Raw genomic sequence first — 20,751 nt, 5'->3', positions numbered from 1 at the left:
ATTCCTGCAAATGTTTTTAAAGATAAAAATATATTGATGACTATAAATCATTACCAGCAGAAAAAGAATGAATAATAATATCACTTCACAACACTTAAATACAAAAAAAAAAAAAAAAATCACTTTTCCACGAAACTAAGGGTAAGAACCACAGAGAGTGACTATCTTTCTATGAATCCTGAGTGCAATTTTCTTTTAAAGTTTTGTGTGTGTGTGGTTTTTTGTTTGTTTTTTGAGTAAGGAAAAAGTACTCACAAACCTTGCGTTCTAGCCAACTGATCTCTTTCCTGGAGAGCAGACTTCAATATTATGCCAATCTATGCTCCTCAGGAAAGATTCTTCTCAAATTGCAAATAAGAAAGTATGCATTTATTCTATATATAAAGCTAATACATTTCCTCGTAGAGGTGGAAATCTGGTTTTGGCAATATCAAATTGTCCCTCTCATTCTGCTTCAGTCCTTGACATTTACTCAGGTACCTTCTCTGAGGACAGAATGAAAGAGAGAAGCAGGGGATCCTTTAAACCTAAAATGCTACAGTCAATTATGTTTTAGTGTGCCTACTGGTTTAAAGTTTCTGCAACACTCATAATTCTCACAGACAAGCTTGTTTTGTTGAACACAAATGCAAAATAAGATAGAATAAACATACACGAACTCAAAAGCAGCACTGACAGACACTCCACCTCCCGCTCTGGAGTAAAGACTCTGACCTCTCAAATAAATGAGCAAAATTGAAGACAGGCTTATTAGAAGCAGGGAAAGCAAAAGATGGAGATGGACCCGAGGACAGGATGATATCCTCCTTAATACGCAGTAGTAGGACTCTCCCAAGATCACACGGAAGTCTTTCTGCAGCTTTCATCTCCTCTAAAAACTCTGAACAATATTTTTCATAAACCATTATTGTAATGGATGTTTGTTCTTCAAGACAGAGTTGAATCAACTCCGGGGATGAATAAAATGATAAAAACTCAAAAGAAATAAAATGTACATTCTGGAGGAATAGCCCAGACTCCTAAATTTTTACCCACAAATCATTTCAGTAGGAAGAGAAAAGAGAAATATATCCAGCTCAGAGAATACAGCAAAACTTTGGTTTGTTTAAAAAAAAAAATTCCAAGATAAATGAAAAGAGATGACAAAGCAACAATTTCTAACTAAAAAATTAATAACATACAGAAAAGAACTTTAAGTACTACACCCATGTATCTTCCGCTGAGAGTAAACAGATGTTAACACTTCACTGTGTTTACCTTTGCTTCAAAGGATACAATTTGTTTTTTTAAGATTTTATTTATTTGAGACAGCAAGCGAGAGAGAAAGCACAAGCAGGGGGAGGGGCAGAGGGAGAGGGAGAAGCAGACTCCCTGCTGAGGATCCGATGGGGGACTCGATCTCATGACCCTGGGATCATGACCTGAGCCGAAGGCAGACACTTAACTGACTGAGCCACTCAGGCGCCCCCAAAGGATACAATTTTATAAATATAAGCTGCTCTATGGATCCTCCCCAGGAACCAATGCTACTTAGTTCCCCGTGCTATCATTTCAATTCACACTCTTGAGCTACGTATGTGTATTTCTAGAACATTATTTATTCTCAGCTTCAGTGGCTTATAAAAACATACATAAATGGTATCATAACCATACACTTCCGTAACTTTTAAGTTGTCATTCTTGTTTTTGAGACTTATCCATGTTGTTACATTAACTGCTGTATAGCATTCCGTGTATTCCTTACCCACCATTTAGTGATCCACATCTCTACATAGGACCAATTAGGTGTATCCCACTTTTTCATATTACAAACACTGAAATATAGATGTCTCATTGTGTACCTATAAAAATAGCAATTATTAAATATAAAATCTTAAAGACAATCTAAAACTAGAAAATTGAAATAAACTGATATGGATGCTAAACAGAAAATCTATTTAACGGTGTTCAACTCAAGGGTCTATTTCACAATGACCCCAAAGGAATTACTGCTTTCCATCTCATGTGCCTCTCTCTGCCTTCATTTTTTTTTTTTTTTTTTTTAAGATTTTATTTATTTATGTCAGAGAGAGAGAGAGCACAAGCAGGGGGAGCAGCAGGCAGAGGGAGAAGCAGGCTCCCCGCTGAGCAGGGAGCCCCATGCGGGGCTGGATCCCAGGACCCTGAGATCATGACCTGAGCCGAAGGCAGACGCTTGAACGACTGAGCCACCCAGGCGTCCCCTTCCTTCATTTTTTTAATAAACTACAATTCTTCACAAAATGAGTCAAGAAGATGAGTCATAAGAATGACTACCCAAAGTGCCGAGAAGACTGAACCTGTGTGTGTGTGTGTGCACATGTGTGTGGTGTGCAGAGAGATTCTGGTCATTTCTGTAAGTAAGGGAATTGAGTAATTCAGAAAATAATTTTTTCTATTGAACAGACAGCCTGTAAAAATGACCAGAAAAGGTTAAAAACAAAGGAGAGAAGATACCTCACTACCGCATTATTTCCAAACTGAAGCCAGTGCAATGTTAAATTGACTTAAGGAGATAGGAACAGAATGGTACAGCCATTATGATCCTCCCACAAGAGATCATAACTGTCTAGCCCCTCATTTCTTTGGAACAATACCTTTTCTGGCTTGAAAGCCTAGACTCTTCCTATGGGCAGCCCAATGCCTAGATGAAATAAAACACTGGATGAGTGACAAGAGGGAAGAAAAGCACCACATGATCTTCATTAATTAAACTTCTAGAATTATTGAGGGGCACCTGGGTGGCTCAGTAAGTTAAGTGTCTGCCTTCGGCTCAAGTCATGACCCCAGGGCCCTGGAATCAAGCCCTGCATCAGGCTCCCTGTTCAGCAGGGAGCCTGCTTCTCCCTCTCTCTCCCTCTGCCTGCGGCTCCCCCTGCTTGTGCTCTTTCCCCCTCTCTGTCAAATAAATAAAATCTTTTAAAAAAATAATAAACTTCTAGAATACTGAAAACAGGGATGGGTGGAGATATAGGCTCTCGCTCCTTCCCATAAACACAACCACTTTAATTGAAAATCAGTATTTTTTAAAAATGGGCAAAAGATTTAAAGGGTCGGGCGCCTGGGTGGCTCAGTCGTTAAGCGTCTGCCTTTGGCTCAGGTCATGATCCCAGGGTCCTGGGATCAAGCCCCACATGGGACTTCCTGCTCTGCAGGAAGCCTGCTTCTCCCTCTCCCACTCCCCCTGCTTGTGTTCCCTCTCTCGCTGTGTCTCTCTCTGTCAAATAAATAAATAAAATCTTAAAAAAAAAAAAAAGATTTAAAGGGTCATTTCTCCAAAGAAAATAAACAAATGGACAATAAGCATATGAAAAGATGTTCAAAATCGTAAGTCATCAGGCAAATACATACCAAAGCCATTTCACATGCACCATGATAATTATAATTTTAAAAAAGGAAAATGACAAGTGTTTTCCAGGATGTGGAGAAACTGGATCCTTCCCACCACTGCTGATGGGAATGTGTAATAGTGCAGTCATTTTGGAAAACAGTTGACAGTTCTTCAAAAAGTTAAACATAGAGTTACCATATGATCCAACCACTCCACTTAGGTATATACCCAGGAGATTTGAAAACATACGTCCACACAAAAACTTGTATATGAATATTCACAACAGCATGATTTACAGTAGGCAAAGGTGGAAAAAAGTCAAATTTCCAGCAAAATATGAATTAATAAACAGAATGTGGTATATTCATACAATAGGGTTTTATTCAGTTATTAAAAAAAATACTAAGGATATCAATGCATCCTATAATGTGGGTAAACCTTAAAGACATACTAAGTGAAAGAAGCCAGGCACAAATGGTCACACATTTATATGAAATCACCAGAATAGGAAATTACACATCAAGAAAGGAAGTAGATTAATCATTGCCAGGGGCTGGAGGAGGGAAGAATGAGTGACTGCCCTAGGTACAGGGTTTTACTATGGGGTGGTGAAAATCCTAAGAAAGTCATAGAATTAGATAGTGGTGATGTCTGCATAATATACTAAAACCTGAAGACTTGCACACTTTTTAAAAAAATGAATTTTATGATATGCAAATTATATCTCAAATTTTCACATAAAAAAAAGCTAAAAGCTGGTTTTAGGGAAATCCAAATTGATATGAGAAAAAATAAATCAATACATCAATGTGAAGTCATATCACATGAGCAGACGATAACACATCTCAACAAATTCTGATTTGATAAAAAACGTGAACATTTCAGTAGTATTACTGAGAAAGGTAATCATTAGCATTTACCAAGTGCTTACTTATACATGAAGCATTATTCTAAATATTCTACACAAACATACTGCATCTAATCTTCATAGCCCCCTTATGAGGTAGATACTCTTATCCTATCCCCATTTTATAAATAAGAAAAGTGAACCCCACAGAGGTTGAGCAATTTGTAATATTATACAGTCTGTGTGTTTTGCTACATATATACTTTTAAATCCAGTAAAATCTATATATCAAGCTGATATAATTGTGTATGTATGCCATGTGTGTGTGGCAGCTAAAGATAAATGAGAGATTATTCTTTGCAAGTGTCTAAAATCCTAAAAATATGAAAATGAGAAAAGGAGCATTTCACTGAAAAAACCTAATTTCTCTTTTCTATTTTACAAACATATATTAATCTTCTTTTTCAAATGGTAATCATTCTTCTCTTAAAAAGGAAAGTTTAATGAATTTCATATAATCTGGCTCCACATAATTGAAATTATCTTTAGCCACTTCCTCTATAATTAAGGGTAACAATAGCCAAAATTCCTAGAAGACAAATTTAACTGTTATTTTCAAATCATCTAGTGATAGAAGTGTTTATGAATCAAAATTATTTTAAACATCATTTGTTTAATGGAGGATCTTCCACTGAAAGATTAATGGGTAAAGATTACATACCTTGTTTTTAAAATAAACCTCAATTGGCAAAATGAAACCAGCATACCCAGATTCTTCTACTTTGTAAGGTGGATCTTTGCACACTGCAACATTAAAAAGAGAAAATAGATGAGAGGAGAATAAAAGACAAAAAGGCATTTTCTTTTGGAAAAAAAAAACAAAACCCACTCTACTATCTAGATCATGCTCAATTTTCACAGCCCTTTGCTAAATCCCCATCTGCATCTCTGATCTATCCTTTACTTCTCCAGAATCTACAATAATTTTCCTAGGTAAAGCAAATCTGTAAGCTATTTGTTAAAATCTTGATGGGGGCACCTCATCGCAGTCAACCATGATTAGTAATAACTTGACTTCAGTTGTTGTCACCCTGCCCTAAAGCTTTAGGGAAATTGAGGATAGCTCCTATGATCCAAAGCTTGAAAGTTTCCTAACAAAAGTACTGTCTATGTCAGGTCTTTGATGTAAATTACCCCATCCTTAAACCCCTCACTTTTTGGATTTCTATGCCAAAAAGTGGCAGGACACCTTCCTTCCTTAGAAAATCCCAAATCCAGAGTCTCCCAATGTTATTGGTGCCCATAGTGTCACTATTCCCAGTCCCCCCCGCAAAAAAAGAATTAGGCGAGACTATTTAGGCAAGTTCTTGGGAAATGAGAGACACCCTCAAGAAGCTAAATATGATTTCATACCACTAGAATATCAATTAAATCAAAATCAGTCACAAGCCAACTGAAATTATTCTAGCTAAGACTGCATTTGATAGTATCACAAAGAAGTAAAAATGTGGATGCTGAACATCAAGGCAACACAGTCCTCTATGTGGCAGCTCAAGTCCTCTGCAGCAGGGCTCCAGCCTACCTTTGCAGCCTTCCTCTTTTGTCACCCATCAATCTTCCTATGCTACATTCAAGTGCACCAACTCCCCCCAAATATGCCCAGCATGTCCCAACTATGCCCCGTCCTACTGCCATTCCTTCCATCACACTTTGATAATACTGTTAGTATCCTCTCTAGTTCAAATTCAAATTTCGTCACAAATTTTGTGGCCTTTCCAGACCACAAAGTACTATCATCTCTTCCTCTTTTACCCTCCCAAAGCATTCACTGTCTGAATTACGGGTTTGACACTCAACAGAGTTCCCCATTACCATATATTCAGGAATCTCATCTGTAATTTACTTCCAGTCTTCAAGGACAGAAACGTTCACCTCAGGAAGATAATGAGTGTCAAGTGTCAAGGGCTTAGGCACAGGTGGGTGCCAATCCGGGCTCCACCTCAGGCTAACCAGGCTACATCTGGTTACTGAAAGTTACTCTAATTCAGAGCTCTGAACATGGGGTTTTCTTCCAGTGTAAGGATTAAACAGGGATGATGTATATATAAGACACAGCACAGATCCTGGCACACATAAGTTCTCAAAAAGTGACTGAAGTGAGGCAGGAAATCTAATCCGTGAAATACCCAACTGTCATATAAACTTTTCAGATGAAAATAGAAAGAACGCAGCAAGTAGAGCCCTGGATTTTGATGATAAGACTCAGGTCCATGGCCCCTGGGGCTAAGAATTCTCCGGACAGCTTCCACTTCCTTTAGCTTTAAAAGAGAGAACACCATCGGGCCGCTGGGTGGCTCAGTCAGTTAAGCGTCTGACTCTTGGTTTCAGCTCAGGTCATGATCTCAGGGTTGTGAGATAGAGCCCCACATCTGACTCCGCGCTGGGCATGGAGCCTGCTTAAGATTCTCTCTCTCGCTCTTGAGAGAGAGAGAGAGAGAACCATATACCCAACTGTAAGCATGGCCGTCAAGATGCAAGAAGACTATGTACGTGTAGAAATTCAAGTGTAAGTTATTTTTCTTCTAGACAACGGTGATGATACACATGAAGATTGGTTAGACATTCCACAAGTACAACTATGGTTATAAAGAGGTATACTGAAGATAGGATTTTAACACTTGGACGTCTCCTTTAACCCACCTCAGGGACCCTTCCCCAAAAGGACATCAGAAGTCAATCAGGACATCAGAAGTCAATCAGGAATGAGGAATCTCACCTGACTTTACAAGTGTCTCTAATAAAAAGAAAAAAAAAATGAAAAAGCGAAACAACTCAGAGTAGCTTCAGTCCAGCATCCACTAACTACCTGCCGACCTGTCATGAATATTCAAATCTCCTGGACCCTTGGGAGAGGATATGCCACCAAAAGCACTGAGCACTCCCCACCTCACCCCAAACAGAAGGCTCGTATTACACCCATGACATTTGCAGACTGCAAAGCCTCTCTGCCACACAGCAGTTTCAGTGTCCAGGTCGCTGGGGATTAATCATGCCAATGTCACTTGAAGGAAGTTTATTCTGGGGGCTGCGGTACATGCCAGGGAAGTTATGGCTGCTTCTCTATACCCCCTTTTGTTGAATTCATTTTCTCTATTCTGCATGCAAATTGCTTCTATTATAGGAAACAGCTGTTAGTGAGCACATCTTCTAGTTGAAAGTTTGAGATTTTTTCCCACCCTCTAAAGGAAATGATTTGTTATATATTAATATTCCGTAAAAGTCTGGCCTATAAGAAACTATTTACCAATGCATACCTCAATTATTTTTAAATGCAATATTTTCATAAATAACAATAAACGATGTCTGTAGAGCACCCTGAGTTCTTAATTAGAAGCAAAGAATAGAAACTTTTTATACACACTAAACATGCCAGAAAATCTGTAGCAATACAGACATAAACTTACAGTCCCAATCTGAAGAAAGCCAAATTAGGGGAAGTAGTTTATTTATTCAAGTATCTTATAACCTAAATCATTAACATGAGTTTCTAACCTAGTTCTTAAAAAGAAACAGGAGTTCAAACCAAGGAACACTTTAGCCAGGGATAGTACATTAGTCATAAAGCAATTATTGTTAAACTAAAAGGACCACCTTTCGGACTTCCTTGTGTCACTCAGCAATGCTTCTTCATTAAGAATCCATGTTCTATCATCAATGGCTACTGTGTCACCTTCATACAATCTAAACATCCTAAACCCTTCAACTCATTCTTCCTCTCAATTGTTCGAGAATCAGATAATCTTAAAATCTATGTAATAAAAGTTTCAGAAGTTATTAAAGGGACATTCATCTTTGGAAAGCCATCAAATTTTTTTAGGTGATAGTAAAGTGGGAGGACTAACATCCATTCTTTAAACTATGCAAATTAATATTCAGTAGAAATCCCTGGAAGCTCTCACTGCTGTCAAAATCCAGCCCAGACGTTAGCTCTTTTAGAATGTCTCCCTTGTTCCTCTTCCAAGCTTCTCGTGTTGCACTTATCAGGTTGGTGCATTTATCAGACTGGCAAGATAACATTCACTCACCTCTCAGACTCCTCCACTAAACTGAGCCCCTTGAGGTCAGCAACCCCATTATTACTCATATCTGTAACTCCGGGCATTAACATTGAGCCAAGTAAAGCAACAAATGTTTGTTGAATTGAATTTTTTAAAGAGGCATGCCATCCTTCACTGATTTACCATTACTAAAGAAGTTGCTTTCTGGGAGCACTCAAATTCTTCTCCAAACTCCCACGCCCTACAATCAACATGAACTTTTATAAAACTGGGTAGAGGTGATAGGAAGTATTACCACAGAGGAGCCTTCTCCTGAAAGCCAGTACTCACATGCAACTGGTTTTAATTCTGATAGTACCAAACTTCAAGAAACTGAGGTAACAAATTGGCTGTGATCAATTAATTGTAAACACCACTGCACTCGGACCAGCCCTGAGTTAACAAATTGTGCCAGAGGATACCCAGTGTCATTTTGAAACTAACATTATACAGCCATAAATAACATGTTCCTGCTCCTCTCCTTCCACATACTGCTGCTCAGGTATTCCAAGGCTCTAACTAGGAGACATTTTCAAAACATCTCTTTCCAAGTAATCACATGTAGCATGAAGGTCTACCAGCACACAACACTCATGCCTGAGAGGAACAGCCCGAAGTGTGCGTAAATAATGAGTAATTGTAGTTTTTTTTTTTTTCTTAAAATAGCTTCTCAAAAGTAGGCACACTCCCCATATAAATATGTAGTATAATGCTAGCTATATACAGTGACCATTAACCTATTTAAGTTGTGCAAAAAATGCACACAAGGAAGAAAAACCAATGAAGGGGGGAAAAGGTCATATTTTGGTTAACGTGGAATAAGTCAAAATCTTATTCCCTTACCTGAGATTTTTAATATTCTTCATTTAGGAGAAAAAGTCTTCAAAAAAACTAAAACAAACAAACAAACAAAAAACCCTGTGCTTGGTACAGGGAAATAAATGCTCCTTAGATGAATAAATAAATTTGTGCTATTATCATGAAGTTCATATACAGACACAATAAATAAACTTAATTAAAAGATCCCCTTTTTTAGCCCTAAAAAGAAAGAAAAAGAAAAGAAGAAGCTCTTACAGATTCATAAGACCCTCATTTAAAGCTTTAAAAAAAATATCATTGGGCAATAGTTTTTTCTCTAATCCTCAGGAAAACAGCTGGTAGATTCCTCTCCAGTCTGTTTGCTTAGACACTATGATTTATGCCCATCTGAATACTTTTGTTCAGGACATGGCCCAGTTGACCATTGATAATTATTGGTTTTACTTTATTTACGGTGCAGAGCCCTTCAGGAAGGAAACACACTGAACTCTATATATAGACTGGTTATTACCAATGCTTTGTGCTAAATGTCCCTTCCAGTTTGAGCATTTTGGACTCCTTCCCTTCCTGCTTGAGTTCAGAGCCCCCAAGAACAGTGAAACAAGGGGCTACCTGGCCCATGTCTCTGCCCTCAACTGTCCTGTGGGAGCATTTAGAAGTCTAGGGCTAGCATCTAGCAGTCTGAGCACCTCACCACCATGGAACATGGTAGCCTTTATACTTGTGACATTTTGAAAAGAGCAAAAATCAACAGTTGGGTTTTGCTTTTGTTTTTATAAGCATACACACATGGGAACACACACAGATTCTGCCATTGCTTCTACTCAGCCCATTTCAAAACAGGTATTTCTAAATGGCAAAAAATATTTTCCCCCTTTGTGCCATTGCCTCTGTCTCCCTGAAAAACGACTAAAGGTAACATCAGGCAACTTCTGAGTTCCATTGTTGAGGTTTTTACCTTGTTGTGGTGGGGGGGGTTTTAATTCAAAAGCAATTCTAAAAACCGAATTGCTTCATATGCAAAATAGAACTGTGGCCACACGAGATAAATGTCCAATTAACTTTCACAAACTTTTAAGAAACCAGCTAGATACAGTTAGCTAACTGAACAGACGTGGAACATATGTCCACCTCTTCAGGATTCACCACTCAAGGACCAACTCAAATACCACCTCCTCTGGAGAGCCTTCTGCCAATATTGCAAAACAACAACGGTAGTTTCCCTCTTCCAAGTTTAACCTCTTTTCTCATTGATCATACTAGCTAGTCTATGATCTATGCTACTTTCAAGCTCCATCCCCACCCCTATTTAATTCTATGCTTCCCAAGGGCTATAGCTGTGCCTCCAGCCACTTCTCATCTCTGAACCCAGCCCATCATTTATGAAATGGAGTTGAGTCAATGGAACATAACTTTAGTATGAACTTCAAAGGAAGAGATGGAGCAAGCTTGGCCATCGACGTGGATGGAACTGGAGGGTATTATGCTGAGCGAAGTAAGTCAATCAGAGAAAGACATGTATCATATGACGTCACTGATATAAGGAATTCTTAATCTCAGGACACAAATTGAGGGTTGCTGGAGTTGGAGAGTGGGAGGGATGGGGTGGCTGGGTGATAGACATTGGGGAGGGTATGTGCTATGGTGAGCACTGTGAATTGTGCAAGACTGTTGAATCACAGACCTGTACCTCTGAAACAAATAATACATTATATGTTAAAAAAAAAAAAAAAAGAAGATAGTAAGAAGGGAAAAATGAAGGGGGGGGAATCGGAGGGGGAGACGAACCATGAGAGCCTATGGACTCTGAGAAACAAACTGAGGGTTCTAGAGGGGAGGGGGGTGGGGGGATGGGTTAGCCTGGTGATGGGTATTAAAGAGGGCACATATTGCATGGAGCACTGGGTGTTATACGCAAACAATGAATCATGGAACACTACATCAAAAACTAATGATGTAAGGTATGGTGATTAACATAACATAATAAAATTTTTAAAAATTTAAAAAAATAAAAATAAAAAAGAAAGGCCCTAGATGGCAAGCACAGCATGAGCAAAGTCATTAGGAAAGTTCAACAGTATAATGGAGCAGTCACTGTAAGTGGAAACACAGAAAATGATGAAGAAAAAACAGATAATATGGATAAAGTTTATACTTGTATGGAGAACCTCATACCATAACACACTCAGAAAGCCCAGGTGGGCAAAAAATGGATTACATATATAAAAGAGGGATCATTCATTTTGAAATGTTACAAAAAAAACTCCTAGATTTGGAAAAAGAATTCAAGATTCCAAATTGGCCATGTTGAAAAAATCTTAATGGTGAACATAAAAACGACTTCATTTGCTAGTGACTTGGAATCTTTACTTATAGACTTAGAATATTCCTAGCCTCTCTCTCCAGAGGGGGAAAAAAGGGAGGATTTTTTTTTAAATATATGCACATTTTTAGCTTTCAGAGCAGTTACGTCATTAGAGTTAGCAAAGCCTATCTAACAGAGGTTAAGTCAAGACTGCCTTCATGATCATTTCTTCAAGGAATGTATAACAAATGAGCCAACAAAATACAAAAGTTGCCCCGAACTAGACAACATTATGAATTGTTAGGAAATACTAAATACTCAATCTTACATCTTTCACTAAAATTGACAGTACTTCTGCCAACCTCCCTCACGATAACTCAGTATATGGTGCTGCTTCAAAAACTGGCCTAGTGGAAATGTATTTCCAGGCTAATTTGACAGGAAATAGCAAGAGTATATCTTCAGAGAAACTGCAACTTAGGACAAACCCAATTCCTTCATTGAGAATTATTCAAACAGAAAAATCTTAAGATTTCTTTCTCAAAGATGACCATCATTTTTAAAGTTAAACCTTGGGGACACCTGGGTGGTGCAGTAGCTTAAGCATCCAACTCTTGGTTTCAGCTCAGGTCATGATCTCAGCCGTGAGATCGAGCCCCACATCGGGGTCTGTGCTCACCGCACAGTGGAATCTGCTTGAGACTCTCTCCCCTCCCCCACCACATGCGTGTGCACATCATGTGCGCGCGCGCGCTCTCTCTCTCAAATAAATAAATCTTTAAAAAAAAAGTTTAAAGTTAAACCTTGGACAAAATATTTTTCAGAATACCATATTTCAGAAGGTCCATCTAGAAAAGCAACATTAGTACATGGAAAATGGTCTTCTTGAAAAGTAACTGAGAACCTCTCAATATCTAACAGAAGCATCTTCATTTCAGTGTGTAGTACCACATCAAAAAGCTGGCCATCAGAAACAGAGTTTCCCCTTTATGGCTTTTTATTATTTAACCAAATACCTACGGAGCTCCTGAAGAATCACATTTCCTAAAATAATCACCTCATGACTTCTGGATGTAGCAGAAGTAAACAACCCTTGGGACAGCCTCTGGCATCAAAGTTTTACCCAGTTTTACCCCATGTTTTATACTTGGCCCAGCTGTCCCTAAACCTGGTGCTGCTTTTTATTTAAAGGGGAAAAAAAGAGGCGCCTGGGTGGCTCAGTTGGTTAAACATCCAACTCTTGGTTTCAGCTCAGGTCGTGATCTTAGGGCCTTGAGATCAAGCCCCATGTGGGGCTGGCTCTGCACTCAGCGGGGAGTCGGCTTGAGATTCTCCCTCTCCTTCTCCCTCTGCCCTCCCCGTCCCCCCGCACTCACTCGCTCGCTCTCTCTCTCAAATAAATAAATCTTTTTAAAAAAATAAAAAGGGGGGAGAAAGAAATTTAATGTCTTTGCTTATAAAATTATCCTATTTTCTCATTCATAGTAATTCATTTTTTTCTCAAGAATATTAGCCTAATTAATTCAAGCTAACAGGAACCATATAATCATAGGGCTATAAAGATAAGGTGGAATTCTTGCTCTCAAGCAGATGACAATCTAGCCAGAGACACTGTTGTCTGAGTGCAGATTCTATGCTAGAGACAAGACAGAGTAATGAACACAACTGACATGAGCTCTGCACGTATTAAACTTATATACACTGATGAGAGGCAGGTTGGGCAAGGAGGAAAGAGAGAACACACATCAAGAAAATATTGAGAAAGTATTGAGTAACGAGCTATGGTGGAAATGAAGCAGGCTGATGTGAGGAGAATGGAGGGCTCCTTTTTATTTTACATTAGTATTCTCTTCTCTGAGGACATTTAAGCTGAGACCTGTGTTGGATAGGCAGGAAACAAGCGCTTTTTATGTTGCCTACAAGAGGAAGATATGAAAACCACCTAAGGAAAGTCTGTCCTTATGTTAGCCTCCAGGGCTGCTTAGCCCCTCACCTGGATTTTCTAACTGCGGTGAAGGCACTTCCTCCTTCCTGAACATCGCCTACTTGGACTTCTCTTCCATCCTGAATTCACCATTTAACACTTACATAGGCTTGGCTATTCTGATTTCACAACCTCATTGCTCCAATCTTAACATTCTCCCAATGCTACAAACTCCCAAGAAAACAACATATCTACTTATAAAATCTTCATTATGATTCTTTCTTCATTGTGAAGGTTTTAAGGTAAGTATCATTCTTGGGAATTGTATAACCTAATCTTAAGTCTTATATATATATTTATATATATATATTCATTATTATATATTAATATATAATATATTACATTTATTATATATAAGTATAATATATTTATAATATATTTTATATATTATTTATATAATATAAATGTATAATATTTATATATATTTTTAAATCTGTTCTTGAAATCTCAGAGTTCTTAAACACAGTACAGAAGAAAGTGCCTAGACTAAGGAACACCAGCCTTAAAAAGTAGTGGATTTTAAATGCAATTTGAGAAAAAGAAAGATCACAAATGAAAAGCTGTCTACTCAAGGGGAAGGAAACCCATGCTACAAGGAAAACAATCACAGGAGTCAGGAGAGAAAGGAAGATTACAAGAGTGATGCCATTTGAAATAAGTTACAATTTTCTCAAACACATAGACACTCATTTGAAAGGAATACATTAACTGAAATAAAAATGTTCTTTTAATAGGTGCACAGTGTATAAGAGCCACTTGGAAATGTGTTGCCCCGTTTTCTTGTACAGCATAAATTCCATTTTCAATACTTGGTAAGTTCATACTTGCTAATTAATTTTTACTTTATCCTTTTCAGTAGAAAAAACAAATGCGGCCAGGGAAGGAATGAAAACTGTTCTAACTTCAGAGGAAGGGTTAGAGACAAGATTTCTTTTCAACATCTTGTGGACTCTACTTTGTTTTTCGATTTAGCATTCGGCACAGAGAGAGCCTATCCTAAGTATCTTAATTGATTTAAGCTCCATTAGATATTACAAATGAAGACAGAATGAGGGTGAAGCTCATATGGCGGCAATGGTTTAAACCTTGTGCATACAGGAATGTGGTTCCTGTCTAGCCTGACAATCTTTCAATCTCCTCAAATAAACCAGGGAAATCTTCTATCACCACCCTTCTAAGGCAAGGATTTTTGAACTATGTTCCAGGAAACCCTACAGCCCTGTAGTGTATATTGCTTTCACAAAAGCAATAAGGTGTTTGCCCCAAACAATGAAAATTTAAACAGCCTAAGGACCAATCCTGAGTTTTAGATATAGTATTAGGGTCCCTTTGGATTATGTGAGAGAAAAAAAAAAAAGTAACTCACTGCAAACATAAAATCTGACACTACTGTTCAAAAGTACATTATAAAAATTAACCTATATCATTAAAGTAAATCTTCTTTTACAGAGTATGATTTTTTGCTTGCTCCTACAATACATGGTAGTGATCTACTATTTTCTGCCTATGCTGACTATAAAAGTGGGCTACATCGATTTCTCAGTTTGATTTGTAGCTCTAACATGTCTTTGGGCTAAACAGAAAGAGAGAAGAACAGGAGAAAAACAGCTCCTACTCTTCTTTGTAGGTCAAATTTTACAAAATACCTTCTGATTAACAAATCCAGTGCTAATTGCATGGTACCTCTCATGGTCTCTGAAATCCAGGAATTACTTAGAGGAGGAAACAGTAAAAATATAAATGAAAGAGACATCAGAATTGACACAAAAACTATTAATAGCCAATATTCTAGATAAGAACTCACAAACTGAAAAGCTTAGGGGACAAACCATGGAGCAGCAGAGAAAGTCAGTCATTGGTTTAATTTTCGTTTGTTTAAAGAAAGCAGGTCTGACAGTGCCCCCCAAAAACAGGAAGAAAAGAACACTGTAATGAGTAGGAGCGATTCTAGAAAAACCTTATGAGGAAAAGATTAAAGTACAAGCTGGAGTACATGAGACACCCTCATTCAATCCAAGATCCCACCTTGGATCCTCACATAACACATTCTGTCCTCTCAGTTATAAAAATGGAGCTAATGCGATTACCTCCATCATACAGCTCCTTAAGCTTTAAGAGAGCATCCATGCTAAAGACATAAGTGAGATAATCCCTATAGAGCTTCAGACACTTCATGGAAACTAGAAATCATCCAGTTATCGAACAGCAATCAAATTCAAACTGTAAGCATTAGAGAACTTGCAAAAATATGCCCCTCCCAAAAAACAAATATAATTTAAATATATCTATTTCCAAGTAAACATACATATTTACAATCAGTTAATTTAACTAAACATTCTTAGACCTGGTTTTATTGCTGGCCTTACAGATTCTTGACAGGGAAATGAAAAAAAAAAGAAAATATTCTTCTTTTTGGAATTCTTTCAGCTCAATCCACCACTAAAAGTACTAGCAGTGGGTCCACACTGTCCGCCCACTTCAAACTCATAAAGCTCTAGTTAGGGCATACTGCGAAAAAGGCAGTAAATAAAGCTTCCAAGGTTGTGTATTACAAAACAGCAACACAAAAATACTGCAAAAACAAACAAACAAACAAGTAGAAAATACAAATGTAGGGGCACCTCGGTGGCTCAGTAGGTTAAGCGTCTGCCTTCAGCTCAGGTCATGATCTCAGGGCCCTGGGATCGAGTCCTACATCGGGTTCCCTGCTTAGTGGGGAGCCTGCTTCTCCCTCTCGCTCTGCCTGCCGCTCCCCCTGCTCGTGCTCGCTCTCTCTATCAAATAAATAAATAAAATCTTAAAAAAAGAAAAGAAAGAAAATACAAATGTAAACTGAATTTGAGTCCTGTGGTGTAGCCAAAGAAAAACGAGCAAGGAATCAAGAGACATGATTCTGGCACCATTTCTACCAGACTCACCGTATGACCTTGGGAGAGTCCCTCTGACTACTCACTCCAGACCTTCTCAGTCATCTAAAGAACCATTCCACTTCAGAGGTGGCTTCTCATCTAAAATTCTAGTATTCCAATGACAAGTCCTATGTGCTACTTCTATCTGAACTTGAAGGTAACTGCATTGTCCTCTTTAGTATCGTTGCTTAAGCATAAACCATCTATTGGTTAAACACCTCATCTGCTGTAACACAATCAGGAAATTGGAACAGAACAAACAAAAGAACAATAAAACCAAAACAAAGAATCAGAATCACACAAATTTTTAGAAAATGTTTCCTGGTAAAGGCTTTTACTTAAAGGAGAATTTTACTTTTATTAGACCAATAAATAAGTGAACATTTACTTTCCTTAACAGAGGCTGTCCCATAACCCACCCCCCAAAAAAACCCAAAATTTTTTCTATAAATTAGATTTTCATCTTATTTCCATTTCAATTATGAAGTCAAATTAAATCCACTAAGACCCTGTTTTACATGTATAAATCAAACTAGAAATTTGATTCCTCAGGAACTTGATATAATTTAGTTACAGCAGCATATCAACTCAAGTATTAAGGAATGAAAGATCAGAACATACTGGCAGCATTTATGAGAAACATCATGCTCTTAGAAAGCTAAAGTAAAAAATTAAATCAACTGTTTGCACATTAGGAATAGCACATTATGTAAAAAGCCCTTGAGTGTTATGATTTTACTATATATTGCACTTGTAACACTCTTGTCCTTAATCACACTGAAACATATTACATTGCTTTTTAAATGGAATGCACCCTGCCACAATGCACTCAATCTTAATAGTATTCCAGAACAGCATGCCATATGAAAGATAGGTTGATGAATAGGTTTATGCCCTATTCAAGGAGATGAAACAGCTCAATAGAAAGATTAAATAAGGCTCCTGCCAGTGGTTGAATCTTAAAGTCAAAGAGAAGGACACAACTCAAACCAAATGTTACAGGCAAAGGTCAAACAAGAGAATAATTAAGACCCTAACTTGAAGAGCTAGCTAATGTTCACTCATTCAGTGTAAATCAGAAGAAAAATTCCTCCTCTTAAAGTGTGATCATAACTTTCACTGAGTCAGTTCCAAAAGATAAATTATAAAAACTGAATGAAGCTGAGCTATGTCCCAAAACAACCTTTACAGGGAACCACTCCTCTTATGAAACAATGAAGCTTGCATGCAAAATTACACAGTAAAATCATTCATATCACACTTCTAAAATTAATCCTAGATTTATTAAATATCAAATATTAATAGAAATAATAAATTTTGCTAAGAGCCTTTCAGCTCATTTTTTTGTGGAATTCTATTATAGCCTAATTCATGTATATAAAAAAAGATGAAGTTTACAAAGGGTAAACTAGCAACTTATGTTTCCAGAGTACTTTTTCTGTTTATTGACTTGAATGTCCAGCCACCAGTCCCAACCCATTCTAACAGGGGATCTAATTAAATGGATGAATGTATTTCTCTCCATGTAAACGTACTACCTACACAATGGAAATACTAACTCAGCTATAAGAAAATTTGAGTGAGGCATAAAATAGTGCTAAAACAATAGGAAAAAGAAAAGTTGCTTATCATGCTTGTAAATATTTTGGAAGCATTATAATCCCATCTGGAGAAAAACCTGGTTTATTTAAATTTATCATAAGACAAAGGTACATCTGTGTTTTATAAAAGTCATTCTCTCCGTGTGCTGTCATATCCTATGTGGAAAACCCACTGTCTAATTTAGTTTCTCTTCCAAACGGTCAAATTTTTTGGACAATAACGTCTAATTAGGATAGCACCTAAATGAACTAAGTAAAGCATGTGAATTAATACACACGTGCTTGTATCATGCCCATGGAGCAAATACAATCAACCAGAAAAAGACTACCAAGAAATCAAACAAGCTTTTCCTACTCTATTAATTCCTTTCCCTTGTAATTCTGTTTTCACGAAGAAATGCTGAGAGAGAAACTCTAAGTCCATCTGACCATAGTCTGGGGTCAGGGAGAGTGGAAACTAAACAATATAACTTGAAATATCACAGGAAGAAGTTTTTAATGTTTCATAATGACGATTTATTTATAAATAAATACAACTGCTCTCAGACATATCTTACCCCTCCAGATAAACACGTACCATACACTGCAAAGAAGTCATTTTCTTTCCTTATGACAAAGAGCAGTAAGATATTTAAAGACAGCAAATTTCAAATAATTTCTTCCTTAGAGATAATAATAAAGGTATGATTTATTTAACACCTTTCACCAAGTCCCTGAAAGACCGCTGATGTCACATAAAACCATAACGTAAGGAAATAAGCAGCCCAAGAGCCCTGCCAGCCACCCCTTTTTACAGATGGAATATGACAACTTAAGCAATTTACCCAGAGGTCAGGGAGCTAATTCCTGGCATTCAATCAATAGATATTTATTAATGGCTTCTATGCCCAGCACTCAGTGCTGGATGCTTGAATGCAAAGTTACTTTCCTCTTTGTGCTTATTTGTGTCTTTTCATTTTTCCACGACAAACACAAAAATTCTTACTATAATAAAAAATGTTTAAAACAATAATGCGATGCTGAATGAAGTTAAGAGAAACTCAGAGAAGAGCAAGGTTTCTAGAATTTGAAATATTTAAAAGTCAAGGAGAACTGATATCAAGTTTTCCACTTATGTATACCTTCCACTATACACCTTTTCCTATGGGGGAAAAAAAAACCAAGACCAATATGTTCATAGTTGAATTCTGTAGAGAAACCAGATTTAAAGCTAGCAAATCTGTGTTCTCTGCCTGGCTCTGACATTTCCTAGCTCGAGTAACTAACTTTAGGCATGTTACATAACTTCCTTCTATCCCAGATTCTTCTATCCCTAAAATAACAAAAAGCATCACTGTGCACATCCAGTGTAGTATTTTAGGTATGTTACGAGAAAATCATTTTCTAAATGCTAAATTCCTACCAAACATTAGTCTTAACACATGACTATTTTGCCAACAGTTATGCATACTTCCACTAAATGGAATCAAAGAAAAGATGCCATTTAGCCAAAATTTCTGACTAACCAAGAGGTAGGTGTTAGACATTAAAAACATAGTCCCTGCCCTTAAGAACACCTCCCACCATTTTATGGATATAGGACTCTTTCTTACAGGATGTGGATATTATGCCCCATCACCAATAAAGCAAGGAAAATGAAGACCTCGAAAAAAAAAGATTAGGATAACATGATTCTGCTAAATGATTAAGATTAAATTAATGATCTAAATTTGTGAGTTTCTTTGACAAATATGGTTTACTAAGACTTCATATCTTTGTTTAACTCTTCTGTCCTCTCTCCATGGCTTTTAATCCCAGCTTCATTTAGATAATGTGTTATGGCTACCAAAGTGTATGTTTCTACAGATTTGTTTTGATATTAACAACCCCAATATTATTTAACTCTATTAGGATTTTCATTTGCCTTAAATTTATTGAGGTAACAAAAACTATATTAATAAACTAATAAGCAAATTTTTCAAGTCACTAATGGTTTTTTGTGGGGGAGGTTAATCTTCTGTGATTCCCAGCATCACTACCTAATTATTTTCAAAGCAAGTGTGTTGCTAGCCATTCCTTGACTCCTTTCACAAGGATTGCACTTATTATACACCAGGACTAAAAATTCAAGCATGAAGAAAATAAGGACTTATCCTCAAAGAAATCGTAGTTAGGTATTTTGGATCCAGACATTTTAGATCCCAATTAAAAATTTCAACTTAAGCCCCCCTTCCCTACCCATTCCCAGGTTGGAACATTAAATGAAAGTTCCCCATCTAGTAGCAATAGTTCATTTTCTGGATGGAACAAACATCTGTGGTTTTAAACTAACCATAGAGAAAGCACATGCATCTTTTTTGTTAAAAGAAAAACTGCTCATAAGCTATCATACAAATACTAAGTAAAGCAAATTTAGAAATATATTACGTTCTAAACACATTTCCTTAATATTAGTTCAGCAACTTAATGACAATTCAGTCTTCTCCTAGTCAACCACAAGTCAGACCCCTCACTAACAAACTTCAATTCTTTCCATTCTCTGTGGTGTTACTAACACAAGAAGGAGGAGGAGGAGGAGTGGGGGGAGGAGAAAGAAAAAGAAAAAAGAGGAAAGAAGAAAAAAAAAAATCTTAGCTAGGACTCCGTTAGTTTAATTACACTGGAGCAGTGGTCTCTGGATCAGCAACGTGAGCATCACCTGGGAAACTTGTGAGAAATGCCAAGTCTCCGTCCCTATCCCAGACCTCCTGAATCAGACACGCTGGCGTAGGTAGGCCCCAACAGTCTGTTATCCCAAATCTTTCAGGCGATTCTGATGCCTGCTCAAGTGTGAGAGCTGCTGCCCTTAGAGATGCTCTCCC

General features: G+C 37.4%; 1 protein-coding gene across 1 annotated transcript in view; it reads right to left on the bottom strand.

The window, feature by feature from the left end:
- MLLT3 (MLLT3 super elongation complex subunit) overlaps positions 1-20,751 on the bottom strand; it is a 288,667-nt gene that overhangs the window by 127,064 nt on the left and 140,852 nt on the right. The window contains exon 3 of the mRNA XM_032392353.1: positions 4,918-5,000. Coding sequence (XP_032248244.1) covers positions 4,918-5,000 — 83 coding nt within the window. The remainder of the gene's footprint in view (positions 1-4,917; positions 5,001-20,751) is intronic.

The sequence above is a fragment of the Phoca vitulina genome, unplaced genomic scaffold, assembly GCF_004348235.1.
Source record: "Phoca vitulina isolate PV1807 unplaced genomic scaffold, GSC_HSeal_1.0 scaffold67, whole genome shotgun sequence".
In the NCBI taxonomy this organism is placed as follows: Eukaryota; Metazoa; Chordata; class Mammalia; order Carnivora; family Phocidae; genus Phoca; species Phoca vitulina.
Note: the sequence above shows the minus strand (reverse complement) of the source record. Positions and strands in the feature narration are given on the sequence as shown.